This window comes from Eurypyga helias, unplaced genomic scaffold (assembly GCF_000690775.1).
Source record: "Eurypyga helias isolate BGI_N326 unplaced genomic scaffold, ASM69077v1 scaffold26203, whole genome shotgun sequence".
In the NCBI taxonomy this organism is placed as follows: Eukaryota; Metazoa; Chordata; class Aves; order Eurypygiformes; family Eurypygidae; genus Eurypyga; species Eurypyga helias.
The window spans coordinates 10623-27202 of NW_010242280.1; the positions used below are offsets into that span (position 1 = coordinate 10623).

The 16580-nt window shown below is 38.3% G+C and overlaps 1 protein-coding gene across 1 annotated transcript; it reads right to left on the reverse strand.

The window, feature by feature from the left end:
- Window positions 1-3501: 3501 nt before the first annotated feature.
- On the reverse strand, window positions 3502-15970 carry YAF2 (YY1 associated factor 2). Its single transcript, XM_010149038.1, has 3 exons — window positions 15945-15970; window positions 7529-7681; window positions 3502-4933 (listed from the first exon to the last, which is right to left on the reverse strand). Exons 1-3 carry the CDS (start codon window positions 15968-15970, stop codon window positions 4696-4698), a joined length of 417 nt encoding a protein of 138 aa, XP_010147340.1. The 3' UTR covers window positions 3502-4695.
- Window positions 15971-16580: the final 610 nt, after the last annotated feature.

Genomic DNA, 16580 nt, shown 5'->3' on the forward strand with positions numbered 1-16580 from the left:
TAAGTCCTTAGTACAGCTAGGACTTCCTGTGCACATTAAACTCTCTGCTCTTACAGCCCCCTGCATCAGTGCACAGAGCAAGTTCTTTCAGATGACTTTCACCTGTTTCCCATAACAGAAGAGCAAGATTAGGATTGAAAACATCTCCTGAGGGATTAAGCAGTATACAGTCGTAGTTCATTTTAATTCATTTTCACCAACACAGGTTAACAGAAGCTGTAAACAGCTCCTGCATTACTGAGACTCTGGGATCTGAAGCTAATTCATTTGCTCCCTGCACTTTCTCTCACTGAATGCAATGGTATAGTTTAGGCTGGGGATGATGACACCTGCACTCCTAGGCCTTGCTCAGACACACACCACAACCTTCTTGTGTAAGGTCTTAGGAGAGTCATTTCAACACCAACTGCTGTTGGATAATGGCATTTACTAGCCAGCGTGCATCTACCCAGTGCTGTTGCACCACTTACTCCATACGTTTCTGCCTAGACAGGAAGTTACAGTAAGTTCTGTACAGCATTGATTGTACTTAACTTGAAGTACTTTTCTGATTTTAATGTAGTACCTAAATCCTGTTAATTCTTACTGAGTCGTGTTCTTCTTTAGATGTCAAGCTAAGCTCAATAACTGATTGTTGTCTTAGACAAACCTCTTTCCTCTTGTTAAAGGCATGTAAGAGTTTGTCCTCTTGTTAAAACTTGGAGAGTACAAAAAGAGAACCAACCCAGTTTCCTCAGTCTGATTTTACTGCACAGCTTTTGATAGTTGGTGAAGTTACACCCTTTCAAACTGAGACTGCTTTGACACAAGTCAAGGCATAATTTCAGGGAAGAAAATCCTTTGGAAGCTCAAACACTATTTCCAGCACATGCAAATCTTCACATTGATAAAAGTACACGTTTGCTAATTATCACAGTCAAAACCAGCATTACCTTTCTATCTTACCTATCCTATTCCTGAGTAAGCACAGGCCAAATTTGCTACAAGTATAGCACTTGTTGCTGCCTTTGGAGAAATTAAATGTCATTTCTCCATTTTCATATGGTTTCTGATACTTGAAAAGAAGCATACCCAGACTCCCTAGTAGGGAGCAGAGTCAAATAAAGGCATGTGACAGAAAAAAAGCAAGCAGATACAGTTAAAAACCCTGGATGTACATAGGAAGCACACAATAGAGTGTTCCATGCCAAGTCCATCCTGTATAACCAAGTATAATCAATTAGCACAATGTGGGAAACTGTCAGGCTTTTGAGACAGGACAAAGAAAAATTAAACTAAGACGCAGAGCCACACATCTGTGTAATATATAGATCTGTCTGAACACTACAGTGGAAATAAATTACAACAAGTATTCTCTCTTAGATAGCTACCTAAAAATTTGCTATCCATAATATTAAAAAAAGTGCACAAATCATAAAATAAAAAAAATTCGATGTTTTACAAGCTATGCCACAAAACATCAAATATCTAGAGAAGCATGTTTAAACTTCAGTCATAGTCTGAATTTCAAGACTTTTAATATCAAGAATTTTAAAGTTTTCAATTATTTTTTTTAACAATCACTTGTGTTAGAATCAAGCTTTTATATAATATAACTTAACTGTTACTAAGTAAAACAACTTTTGTTTATCTCCACTATACATACTTAATTTCAGTAAAAAAAAGGATCATAGTCTACAACTGTATATTTGTTCTTTTCCTTACACCACATATAAGTAGTGGCAAATTTAGGAAGACGAGAGTGAACTACTGTACACTTTATCAATGAGTTATACTTCGTTTTTCCCTACTTCTCCTCCCTTTCCTTTCTGAAATCGAACAGTGAGTCAGCACACAGAGGAACTCATTTACACGGAACACTGTCACACTTGTCTTTGTTGGGTCACCATTTCATGAACAACCCAGGACGTATGGCTGTTGGAGACCGGTGCATAGAGAGAACTTCACGCGTAACAGTTCTTCGGCTGAGAGCAGTCACAGAGCAAAACAGCTAATCAAAGCATGTTACAACATTACATTTTCACTTTTTATAAATGGAGTAAAGATGCTTTAAAAATATATTTACAGTTAGAAGAAGGAATTAAGAATACTACAAGTCAAGATTATTTAAAAATTATGAAAGTGAAGTTCTTTAAATTATAAGATTACGAAGAGTCAAATGCCATATTCTACTTAGAATTTGTCTATTCTGCTGTCAGTACTGTCACATCCCTTTATCACAAACTTTATGTAAACTGCAATGTAAACACTGGCAACGTAACAGTTCAGTTAAAACCACCACAGCTCAGTTTTCAGATCCTAGCTGACTTGTGTTGTATCGGTGGTTAGAAATTGCTTTTCTGTGTCTCATTCCACAAAGAGCAGTGAGACTTTCCCGCATTCTTTTTGACTATAACCACACTCACACCACATTTTTGAGATTATGCTGTAAAGACACTGAATCCACTCCATCCTCCTTTCCAAACCAAATGGCTACTTATTTCCGAAGATACAAAGAGACCTCTTGTTAGCAGTGCTGGGTGGTTTATTCACATAAAGTTAAATGAAAATACGTTTCCCACTTAGCGAACTACTGGTAATAGATTATTATTATTTGTTTGCAAGGAATTCTGAAATGTGTTGGCATTCGTTACATTTTAAATTAGAAACACATTTCATAAAATATCTTGCAATGAGATTTGCTGTCATTAAGCTGCTTACTTTAAACAGTTTCAGCTTTCTTGCAATCCATTACATCAGTATATTCTGCAAATAGTTCCACCTAAAAATAAAATATAAAAAATAAAGTTAAGAAGCATGTATTTTTCTTTTAAAAACTAGTGTATGTTATTCTGAACACCAGCCCAGCCCCAAAAACATTTCAGAACCCTAAAATGCATTTTTACAGATGCTAAGATTTGGCCAGGTAATGGCAATGAACAGACATCCTATTTAGTAAGATAAAGCAGAATACATAATAAACAGGTCAGTAGTTATCCATCTGAAATAGCCTAGAATTAACATTTGATGTCTAAAAAGTTTAAACAGCAACACCACGGAATGAGGTATGTATGTTCTCAGATATCACATCAGACTTTCATTTTATGCAACTAACTGTATTTCACAACTAGCATCTTACAAAATAGAACAGTACCATTGTGCCTGTAGAAGTACTGCATTAAAAACAGAAAAATACATTACTACAAGAAACCACCAAACATCACAATTGTCAGGGGCTACAAAAATCCATTGTTTTAGCTGTTGAGACATAGCATACATTGGTAGTAATTTGGGGCTGGATTCACTACCATGAAGGTCCATCCAACTTTTACATGGGCTTAAAAATATATTTATTCTGACCAAAAAAGGAACGGAATCACAGGAGTGTATATGGACTACCTCACTAGAAAGAGCTAAATGGACTTTTGTACTGAACCTGAATCTGTAATTTAAAATCTATACATGGATTGTATGTGTGTATCAAAACACTTATTGGTTGTAAACAAAAATGCAAAATCTGTATTCACAAAAATATTTTATTGGTGATTTTACATTATACCAGATGGGATCGTAAATAGTTCTGCTCTGTATCAGTATATTGCTAAGTGCGTAAATGTTGACAGTTTATGCCATAAAGTAGGGTACTGACTTTTTTCATGTGATTTATGACATAAAATATTCATAAAAACAGGCCAAATCAAAACAAAATTGATTCAGGAACAAAAAGTTTATAGCACTGTTATTTCCTTACTCTTGTGCAACATCTGATATTCCCGTGATGAAATGCTAAGTGACTGTATGACAGTAGATAAATTTGGGGCAAGGAAACAGCACTACGCAGAAATAAGAACTGCACTTCTGTTATTTTTAAAGCTTTTCCAAACTTTCTTACTTCCAAATGTTAGTTTTTGTCAAATGCATAGTCATCTGAGGTTCAATATTTGTTACACAACACAGAATACCAGTGTACAGTGACAGTGTAGTACTTCACCTGAATTGTAAGGTTAACCAATCAATGCTTAGAACATGGTTTCTATTTTGTTTGTAAACATTACAATAAGTGTTTTAAGTGTGAAAAAATATTGGTAAAACCATCAACATAATTCAGTAACAGTAATCTAGTAAAATGTGTCAAACATTGGCAAAAGTTCATACAAATGTTTTATTTAATAACATTTTTCCTATTTAACCACACCAAGTACCAGCAGGTGTTTTTAAGAAGATAATTATTATGAAAATTCTGTTGCAGCAATAGTTGATTAAGTTGATCTCTGACTTGCATACATATAACTATGTTTCACAATTCTCAAATAATACATATTTAGGCAGCTTGAACTATGTTATAAAAATTTTAATTCAGTACATGCCAATAGTAGAGACTCCAAGTGTCGTGTTAGAATTCACTAAACTAAAAGTGAAAATGGACTTACCAATAACACTGCATAATGAACATTCAAACCACATTTTCATGGCACCTTTACACATGAAGATTAAAAAGTTGGTCTGAAAATGCTTTGTAAGCATTTGTAGATTGCATTTAAATTATTGTTTCTACCACTGCACTTTTTTTTTTTTTTTAACTGCATAAATTATGTTCCAGTCAACACAGCAATTGTGCATGGGTAATCTGTCATGAAAATGTGGTAACAGGCGACAGAAGTTATGTATTTGCATGTTTCAAAGAGAAGAGGCTAAAGAAACTGGAGGAAATAAACTTTAATGAGATTCCCCATTCAGTGATGACGCTTCTCCTCTGGGTGAGGACGACCTGGACATTCCCCTCTCTGTGTTGTCAGAGCTAGAACCACTCTGACTGTGTTGATCTGCAGAAGCAGCACTGGAAGCAGGTGGTGACTTAGTTTTCTCCTTAAAGTCTGTAATTATGACTGTCAGATCTCCAACGGTAACTTCCAAATGCTGAGCGCTACTTCGATCCACATTTTTCAATCTTGGCCTAAATAAAGCAAATAATCATATTAAAAGCACTCACCATCTTATCATCTTGTCTTCCTTCTACTTCCTTTTAGGAGCTCTGGAGAACGTAGATGTGTACATACGGCTGCTATGTGCAACATGTAATACACAGGAAAACGACATACCGCAAGTATTTTTGCTACCGTTCCCTGGTATGTTTTACATGAAACCAGCCAAACCTAACATGTTCCTTTCTAAGATTATTCATAAGGTCAATTTTTAAATAATGTAACTGTTCAGCAATATGCATGTGTTGCATGTGTGAAGGTTTTTACTTTTAAACATTGCCTTTCCTTATTGTGGCTTTAGAAAGTTATCAATGTGACCCAGAGAAGCATCCATCTCTGCAGCAGCCTTAAGCAGCAATTCTAAGCAGAGAACAATGTTCAATAATTAGGACGTTGGTGTCTGTCCTTTGAATTCAACAGCACAGATGGCGTTAACTTGCAACGGGTATTGCTTCGTTTCAAAACTTCACTGGGGCTGCTGGTATACTATCTGAACTGGACGTGGTGTTCACAGTGTAACTCTGGTATTCCTGGCATATGCTGTGATTTGAATTATGCAGAGCCCTGAGTATCACACAGTGCTGATAGGGTAAGTCTCTTCATCTAATCTTCAGCTGTTTGATTTTTCACAACGTAAAGACCAGAGAAGAGTGCTTTGACTTATATTCTGCCATCACATTTTTGCTAGTGACAAGCATGAAGTACTTCCTATTTACTACTTTCCTTATACAACCATGAAAAACTGTCACCAGACAGCTGAATTTACACAGTCCGTTACGAACAGCAGAGCTTTATGCACTGAACTGCCTGCACAGCTTTCACTAGCTCCAGCTGCAATACAATAAATTAGTATGACATCACACGTTAGCAGGTGTGCTAACAGCAAAGCCTTAGCTAACCTCTACCCACCCTATCATCTAACTTTGTTTGAAGTAGAATTGGTTCCCAGCTCCTTCAGCTGGAACACCTTTCCTCCGCCTGAACAGAGACTGGCTTTGACATCTCCTTCCCCTGAGGCTGAAGCAGCGCAACTGAAGAATTTAAGAGGAAACTGAAAACCTGCTGCTCGGTAACATGGGAACGGAGAGAGAAATTCAGCGTTATCAACCTGCGTAAGTGCCATGCCTGGAGCTTATTAATGATATTGAGTGCATGTGCAAATTTTTATGATTGTTTCCAGCAATAATAGACAAGTTTTAAAAGAAAAGGATATCCTCTGGGAAAAGGACACTGAAGAAATCTGCTTAAACTAACTAAGCATTCATAACTCGGTATCCTACCTAGTGAATCAATTCTGTAAAAAACTGAACAGGTTGAAGCATTTTTAAAAAAATAGCCTAGTTATTTCAAATAGCAATTCTTAAAGCAAGTCTCAATACTTGTATTTCAGTCCAAGATTTTTATTTTATAGGGTTTTTTTAATGTTCTTTTTCCCCTCACTTTTACACTTTTAATTGCAATTCACCATCAATATTTCTATTTATAGTATTTAACTAGCTGAATTAAAACTCACTATGTTAACTTCAAATGCTTCACAACTGAAATATTTCAGCTGCGTGAGGTAAGCTAGGAAATCTGAGTACCGTGGGCAAGGGGGGAATGAAAAGGCAAGGAACATCCCAGTGACCCTAATCCTAACCACGACTTTCTTAACAATTGTTCTCTCTTAACACTCAATCTCTCCCTGGTTCTGATCCCGATGATCCTATTTCGGGCACAAGAGAAGCATCTGCCACTTCTCCGCATAACTAATCGCAAAGGATCTTCCCTGGCAGGACTACTTTGGAGGGCTTCCAACAAAAAAACCCAATCAATAGTTCCTCCCACATTTGACCAGACTACATGTCCTGTACACTTCTGAGCTTTTTGGCACAGCATTCTTGCCACAGTAACTTTATACTTAGACTGTGATGATTTAGGGGTTAAACTTGCTGCTTTTGTTTTGCAGTTTGCACCTTCCTTCCACCCGGTCTTACAGCAAGATTAAGGCTTTTGCAACTGCTTGTCTGTAGTGTAATATTTCTCAGTTCTAAGAGTCCAAGGTTTCCTTCAGCATCCCAGATGCAGCATAGAGATTTTTATCACTAGGTAATATACATGCCTTATCCTGTCACTTGAATTTATACCAGAGTTCAGCCTTTCAAAATTTATTCCAATTCTGGAAGGATAGCAATAACCATGTTACTTGCCTGCTCTTCTGCATTCTGGCACCCGTTCTTGCTCTTACTATTTTCCATGCAAACCAGTCACTCCTGTGCCCTCTCTTTTCCAGAGATTAGTATCTGTTTGCCCATCTGCAGTTGTGTGTGGTGGGAGAAATACCCTTAACTTAAAATACCCAAGTTTTTCTCTATATATTCCGCTGGTCTCCATCTTCTGGTCAAAATTACAAACTGCAGGTTTTCTTCGCATTTAATAGGCGTCCTAAAATGCTGACACTTCACACACAAATATTCAGCCTTATTGTTGCAAGAGTTTGCCGCAGCACTTACAAAGTCACAGAACATTCTTACTTTCCTTTTTAAATTATGTTTTAACAGGACTGCAAAAGGTTCTAAAATTTTTACCTGGTTTTCTTATGACTGTTCTTTTTGCTTGTTGTTTCCTTTTCACTCTTCTCCTTTTCTACTTTGTCTTTTTTCTCTTTCTTTGATTGTGTAGGGGGCACGAATTGCTGAGGAACCTGTTGTGCAACCAGCTGAGAGACAGGTCGAGGTTTCCTGTGTGCACATATACACAGACACACATAATGCTTAGACTTTACAACAACAGCCTCAAACTCTCTCCACTTCAGTTATTAACAGTCACTACAAAAAGACATACTGATAAAACTCCTCTTGCTGCTAATACCTCTTTAAAATAGCGTTGCAATTTTAAACCCATCACAGCCTTTCGTTTCACTTACCTGCAATATCAACAAGTGACACTTTTTAAAGATTTAGAGACAAGACCATGCAATGCGCCCTCTTCTTCTAGTTGTCATATCCACACAGACTTACACAGAGCGAACTCCAAAAGGTGAAGCTTCCAAAGGGAATACTTCATCACCAAATCCCAAGCTCCTCAAATGATGAAGCAATCTGTTTTGAGTGTACTGCAATACTGAAGTATACAATCCGTATCACAAAAAGCAAAAACCTGAGCTTTCAGGTATCGGAGCTAAAGCCACTGTTGGCCTTACAGAGTAAAACTTCAGCTCAAACAAATCCACGGAAAGCAATGACAAATTCTGTTGCGTAGCATTTTTATCAAGTTGTTCACTGGAAAAAAATATTCTGTATTACACTAATAACAGTAGGATAGAACTGTCAGAACATATATACTTTAAAAGCCAGCAACAGAAACTTGTGACCGCGTTCTGCCATTGTACACAGCACAGGTTTCATTTCCAAGATTTAATCCAAACTAAAAACCAAGGTGAGAAGAGGAACAGCAGGCAAAAGAATTTCAACAGTTTATTATTTTTACATTTTCTGAAATGGCTTTGATTTTATTTTGTTTTGTATTGGAATACAATGATCCTAATGTGAAATGAAACATCTTACTGTTCCTAATGCAAGTGTATTTCTTTTGAGCTTTTGGAATTAAGAAATTTCAAGTCATGACATATTAAGAAGGAAGGTTCTGTGATTCTGTTAAGAATTTGAAGGTGCAAATTTCTTCTCCAAGAGAATGTTTACCCTGCCATGCTCTTCAGTTTTGCTATTTGGCTTGTGTTGTTAGGTTTGTTTCTTTTTTAAGTAGAAAAAGCACAAGTTATATGCACTGTGATAACCTGAAAATACAAAGCAGTTATTAAAGCAACAGAAACTATCAGCTCTTACACATATTTATTTATCCCAACCCACAGGATCACGCTACTGGCACTTCTTGCTTAGGTGAAGCGATGACTAAAGTAACAAAAGCAGAAAATCAAGGCAGCTCCCATTAGCAGGTTATATTTTCAGTAATGATCGCAATAGTCCATGTTACAGAGCAAAAGTCACAATAATCTGTAGAGTGTGGGGAAGGCAGTTAATATAAACCAGCTGGGATTTCATAAGTCTTCATAGCAGGTTCTTAATGAATTAAAGAATAAAGACCATTAAAAATGTCACCTCAATAAAACTCTGGGGTAAAAGCTAGACGTCCATAATCACTCATGAACTAAGCCCACACTAACACATGGAGATACGAAGATCAGCAACAGATCACAGTGAAAACTACCCGTCTTGTATCAAATGACACATGTACAACTACAGGCTTTTCAGGAGAGCATTGCAACTAGGACCTTGGAAAACTCTGTACAGAGTCCAAAATCACAGCAGTTACCTGATGGACTACAGCTGTTTAACAGAATCTGCGGAACATTTTTCAGAAAACGTCTCAGAAGCGTTTTGTGTTTTTGTCAGGAGTTCATAACAAAGCAAGAACCACAAGGTGTAATTGATGCACAAACCTATCATTTCAGGTGGAAAACACTTGTGACCCATAAACAAAACTGATCATCTGTCTTGAACCGAAGATGGCTCCAGGAGATGGGGGTACATGGCTCCAGGAGTACAGGGAGTTAATACTCCTAGGGACAGCCAAGTGACAATCCCATCATTACTACGCAGTGACCAGAGAGAATTATCTGACACGTTGCTTATGAAGTAAGACAATAGTGAACTTCGACGCAGAATTAATTATTGCCCAGGGCTACAGACAACACTGTGATCATGGAAACTTGTTAAAAAGGGGTGGAGAGGGGAAAAAGGGTTCTTAGCCAACTATTTTAGGAGGTCTCAATTTGTAGCAATTTCAGTTCCTGAGGGCAAGGTAGATAATTTCTATTAGAGTAAAGCTGGGAAATTAAGCTTAGAACCAAGTCCTACGTTTAGAACTTCTTTTTCTAGTACCACAAAACAAATGCAACTGACAAAAAACAGGTCTTTGCCACAAGGAACAGAAGTCAGTTAAGACAAAAAACCCCACAGAAACCATGATTGCGAAGATGCGCTAAAAATTAATCAAGAGGTTTTACATGGTTTTGCTGCAACAAGGAATTCTACTCAGTTATTTTATTCCTTCCAATTAAACATCCATCTTGTTGCTGTCAATTATTTCTATAGCTGTCTATGTTTTAAAATTTATCATCCGCTTTATCACTTCCAGATTTCTTAAATGAGTCATTCAATGTTTTTATACTAAAAACTGGGGGAAAAAAAAATTCACATCTCTCAACACTGAGTGTTTTTCAAGCATTCTTTTTTTTTTTTTTTCCCCAGGTACTCAAATGGGGCTACTGAACTGCAACCAAACTCTTTGCAAGCCATGCAGGCTTCAGGAGATAACTTGAGCACTCATGAAGCTTTAACCTGATAGAATTGTTCATGATTTAGCAGCAGCTGAATCATGCCATTCAAGCATGAAAGAATTCATACAGAGAAGGTTTTCTCGCAGAGAAGATAAATGTAAGAAAAGCTATGTCTATAGCAGGAAATTGATTTTGATGATTTGCCAAAATACGACATTTTAAATTACTGTTTTTCAAAAACAGTTAGTTAAAGACACCTTGTAATAGGCTGCCTCAGATTAAGTAGATACAGACAACCTTAACACTGCCTTTTATTTCATCTCTATATTTACAGTAATTTGCTTTTTGAGCATATTCAAGAGCACCTGAGCTAACTGGTATTTAGAAAGAAGCTCTATAAATGTCTGCATTACGATTACAAGCATTTTTGCCTCTGCCACTGGGAGTGACTTTACAGCTGAATAGTCAAGAACTACAGGCAGAAACGTTCATAAGCACAACACATACTGCTCAGTCAGCCCCTCAGAACTTTGCATTTTTATTTAATAATTTCACTTCAGTCATTTTAAGTGGAACACTGATCAAGAGCAGCATACACTATTACAAAAAGAACTGTCAATTCTTCCCAACAGAGATGAACTCTATGGTTTAGGCCCTAAGCAATGCAGCCGTACCAACAAACTGATTTACTGAACTGCCAAGAGATCACTAAACATCACAGCTCCCAGTATTATGCCTCTTCTTCTCTAGCAATTAGTTTTCCTTTTCAGTGTTATCTTTCTTCTGAGTTAAGATCAGCCACACTTCTACCCACATTTCTATTCAACGTCATCCATTATCATTTTATTAATTATCTAATTCCAACATTGCTGTCAAGGCCCTGCATACAAATACTCACCCTACAATTCCCATTAAAGCTAAATGACAAGGATGTCATCATTTTAACTCCATATTCTTCTTTGTTGTAGGATGTGACTACATTTTATCTTACTGGATTTGGTCTAGCCGCTGGTTTACAGGGTGTATTTACAGAGGCTGCAGAGACTTGTCTATTTAGGTTGTGTGTGCAGAAACTCATCCAATACTGATGCTCGCAAAGGGAGCGAGTATTCAATACTGAGAAGGATGGACTAGTTTTCACTGTTGGCATTCTTAAAAAAGAAAAAAAGCTTTATAGCATAGCAATTTATAGGACTAGATGATAAATACTCATTCAAGAATACACACAGTGCACTAGACCAAATGGTATCTGGAACTTTTGCCCCGAGTCATTTCCCTCTCCCAGAGCTCAACACAATACCTTCCTGCTCATAAGTCATTTTGGACACCTCACAGCAGTAAATACTTCCTTAATTTCCCTCACCAGGTACTCACCAATCGTCTGCATAAAAAGAACTTTCACCAATTTGATATGGTGAATAACTTGGTCTCATTACAACAAAGCAGGTCTGTGTTGAAAATGGAAATGAACCAAGAAATATCGATGTACAATACTATTAACAGATGCAGCAGAAGAACAGTGATCTCTCAGTCACCCAAGCTGTACATCAAACATGCAAACAACCAACTGGTTTAATGCTGAGGCATCTTGGGGTTTGGCTGAATTTATTTGTATTCTACAGAGCACAACTACATTTGCACAGTGCTGCTTCTACAGCCATCACAGACTGAAGCAGACTAATGTCTCCTGCACTACTCAGAGTATGCGCTCAAATTCTGACAGGCCTGAGCTACACCTGGAGTACTGCGTCCAGCTGTGGAGCCCTCAATATCAGAAGGATATTGACCACTTGGAGCGAGTCCAGAGGAGGGCCACGAAGATGATCAGAGGGCTGGAGCAGCTCTCCTATGATGAAAGGCTGCAAGAACTGGGCTTGTTCAGCCGGGAGAAAAGGAGGCTCCGAGGAGACCTCATTGCAGCTTTCCAGTATCTGAAGGGGGCCGACAAGGGTACTGGGAGAGGACTTCTTACAAGAGCCTGTAGTGATAGGACAAGGGGTAATGGGTATAAATTGAAATCAGGGAGGTTTAGATTAGATGTCAGGAAGAAATTCTTCACAGAGAGGGTGGTGAGGCACTGGAACAGGTTGCCCAGAGATGTTGTGGATGCCCCATCCCTGGCTGTCTTCAAGGCCAGGCTGGATGTGGCTTTGAGCAACCTGGGCTAGTGGAAGGTGTCCCTGCCCATGGCAGGGGGGGTGGAACTAGATGATCTTTAAGGTCCCTTCCAACCCTAACCATTCTATGATTCTATGATACTTATCTGCCGGACCAGCTCTAGGGTCCATCCGCTACAGTCTGGAAACCGAGCACAATGTGAACAGACAACTGTGGCAGTTTTTCCACGAACCAACCTCAAACCCACCTACATCTCACGCGAGCTCTGTGTCAGCGTGATGCACACCTGTGTGTGTGGTTCAGGGAAGATCTATCCATTTAGTGCTGCATATCCGGAACAAAGTAAGGGCCAGCCAAGTCAGACTGCCAGGCAGCACAGTGCAGTCAAGCAAGTAAGGCTGCCGACAAGCACGGGGGAATGACGTGACCAGTCCAACATGACAGCCAACACCTTTAGCTGTGATTCAGTGTGCACCACGCTGGACTTGGACTGGTCCATAACCAGTACCCATATCCTCCCAGTATCTACAGGTCTCAGAACAATTTCTACGCTTTTCTATAAGGAAAGCTAGATGGTATAATTAAATAACACTGCTGAATACATACAAGTTTTCAACCTGTTGTGGGAAAAGGGTACTGTCATCTATAACGCGCAGTTTACAGAGTTCAGATATTCTGAAGAACAGGAGACATACTCAAAGGCACGCTCTTTCTTGAAGCTACATCTCCTCTGCTTTGCATATTTTACTAGTGCAAAAGTAATAAAATTACAATTTCCCAATCTTAACAGAATGGGTCTAAATTAAGGACATGCTGTCACCTCAGCTTTCAATCAAGCTGAAAGATGCTCTTCAACAGATAACCTGGATCCAGAATAGAACCTGCCAAGCAAAGCTTCTGTTCTAATATGATCCCTTCCTTTCTTTCCTCTTCTCAAGACCATCTAACCTCCAGGTTTCATTGCAGAAAAAAAGTCCTTGCTGGAGGCTTACCCTGTCTGGAGTGGCAAATTGTTTTGTAAAGCAAGTGCCACATGCACCATATCTAAAGACTTTTAGAACAACCATACGTTAAACCATATGTGTAAGTCTGCTACTGAGCTCTGGTCACTGTACTTGTCATGCTTTTCTTCCAATAGCTACAGCAAAATTGTAGTCCAGTTTTACTTATCTATCAAGGAGCTGACACAATTCTGTTTTCAATTCATCTTACTCCCTTGTTTCCCATGAAATTATACACATCTTGCCCCATCCTAGAAATCAGGAGGAAATCACCTGTGAAACATTATTCCTACAGAAAGATGTTGTATCGTAGCTGATCAATATGGTACTGATCTATTTTTCGTTCATGGAGTCACATTTCTCCTTCAGATATGAAGAAGCTACCTTTGGAATGACAGAAGCATTCAATGAGACAGGTAAGTTGTTCATACTGTTAAACAGAAAAGGTAACTATTATATACCAGGAATCATTTATTCATCAGAACAGTTTGAGCTTTCAGGCTCATCAGCTGTATCTTATCATCTCCTAACATTTTTTCATCCCCAGAAAAGACCGGCTTCTGAGCAAAACAAAGCCTGTGATATTTCTTCAAAATGCTTCACCTGCTTTTATGTAGAATCTCTACGCAGTATCCCATATATTCCGTAATTTCAACTTTGCACATGAATTTTTCCCTTCACTGTAGAAGTTTCCTACTTGTTAAAAAAACACCCACACGTTTCAGAGACTTAAAGAGGTTTTATTCAAAGGCACCCCTAATCCTTAAGCAGTACCATTTATCTAAACTTCTCTTCCCTGCAGGGACACACTGACCTTTTGTTCAAGACAGCACATTAATCCCTCAAGAAAGGGAGGTTAGAAATATCTGGAACAGAAACCTCACTGATTTTGTTTTGCCCTTGGTCACAGAATCCTTTCCTCAAAAAATGAAAAATCCACATTATTCTTTAAATACAAAGTATTTTTTCCTTTCAGGTGATTCAGGAGGACCGAGTAAAGGCATCCAAGTTAACCGAAGTTCCCAAATCATCTACTCCTTGTTGCTTTAAGACCCTCACTGCACAGGACTGAAGTAATGAGTCCAGCATGTTTTGGAACATCAGCTTCATTCACACTTGTGCAATCTGTTCTGTACCACCAGCAGGACATGGCAGAACCCATGCTTTGGAAACCAGTAATCTAGTCAATCTGTCCAGGGTTTTTCAAGAATCATCAAAATCACTATTGCCAAAAGGCCTCACAAGCAGTAACTAACCCATCTATATAAGTCATCTTTGGTCAAAACTCTTGCAAAGCTGATTGTAAAGGCCAAAACATTTTTTAATTTTTATTTTAACAGATCCTATTCTTTCCACAAACTCCACACACAGTTTTCTTTGTGATGGGAAAGTCTTGTAGTTTATTCCAAAAGCTGCATTATAACCACAGAGTATGCCTATGCTCTATGGATTAAACCCAGAATGCTTGTCACATTTCTAAAGCTCTTAAAAAAAAAAAAAAAAATTCAATGTCAGACATTCCCAATTAAGTATCTTCAGGCAAAGCGTAAGAGAACAAGCTCAATCAGCTTCTAGGAAAAAATACCTAGAACTATTCACCAGGCAGAGAAAGTCAATCAGCTTCTCAAAGCACAGCAAGTTCACCTGTATCCTACCTTCTTCGTTTACTACTTTTGAAGGACAACTGCTTAAAAAGCAACCTTCCCAAAACTGCACACTTCTGACAGCCACAAAGAAATGACTACACAGAAAGTGGAGGCATTGTCATGACGATACTATCTGATTAATACCCCTTTGATTTGTCCTTCCATCTTCTCCTATCTTATATACAAGCTAATGCAACTCCTACTTGAAGTCATGCTGAAATTCAGCTGGTTGCTATTTGGACACATAGAAATTTTTGTTCAAGCACTCATCTTTAATTACAGAAGCTTTTCTTTCATTTACTTATAATTACACTGCTTGCTTCTTTCTTCGATAGCTCTGTTTTCCCCTGACTTCCAGGTGACACACAGTAACCAGCTATGTGGTCTCTTGAGCCACTACAAATGCTCAGTAACTTGGAGAGGAAACGACTCCACAGCAGACCCTTCCTGCAGGTCGTTCTGATGGCGCACAGGAGCACGTTACATGACTGTAACAGTACAAACAGCACTAACATTTTAAGATTCTTTTCAAAATTACTGCTGAATGCAAGGAAAGCATTTAATGCATTCTTCTCAAATTCAAAATTAGCAACTTCTCCACAGGTCGACCTTCTAGTGAAATAATTATAGGATACTTCAAAGATTAATCACTCTGTGTGGTTTTTTGCAAACCCACCATATCCACTAGTATTTATACTTAAAATCTTTTTGGTATTGCCCAGAATGATACACTCTTTTATACTATTGCGACTATGTAAAACATCTGATTTTTAAGGTATTCAGCCATGCCAGAAGGTTCAGACACATCAAATACGTGTTTATGATGCCTGCACAACTGTAAAACTGCTGGATACCTGAAAAGTGTACAACTTACAGCAATATACACCATTTTACAAAAACACTGCTACCACAACACAACTATTTTTTATGGTACTTGTACCTTGTGGTACTCTTCCTCCAACCCATGTCTTTTTTGGGGGGGAGGAAAGGGGGCTGTCTTTTTGAAACGCCAGCTTTTACAAGCTGCTATCAAACTCTTCTAAGCTTACTCTGCACCAAATTTAAAATTTCTCACTTCACAGCAAACCAACCAAAGCTATGTGCATTTTGTTCACCTAGAAGGTACCACAGATTTTCATCATTATGAAAAAAAATGGTATTCCTCTTTCTCTACTGCCCTGCAGACTTGCTTATCTCCTTCCCATCTGCTACTGTGGGGCTTCTGTATGTTTTTGACTGAGCTAAGACACTCGGTTCTAATTTTGATCATGTATGAGTTACTCCTCTCCTCCACCAGCTTCTGCTATTCCCTCATCTAGCGAGGATTTCAGAAATGCCTTGTTAGAATGCCCGAGTTTTTCCAACCTTCAATTCTTTTAGAATTTGGTGTTAAATGTAATTCTTGTGACAGGAGGTGGACTGAAAGTCTTTAGTTGTCTGCATTTTGTAGAGCATTGCCATTGAAAATAAGAGTAATCCCTGATAAAGGAGGACAGACCTTGGAATTAATTAAATTCAGTCATCTCCTTCTTACAGCTTCAGCCTTTATGCAGAAAATAGAGGATGTGGGCCATTT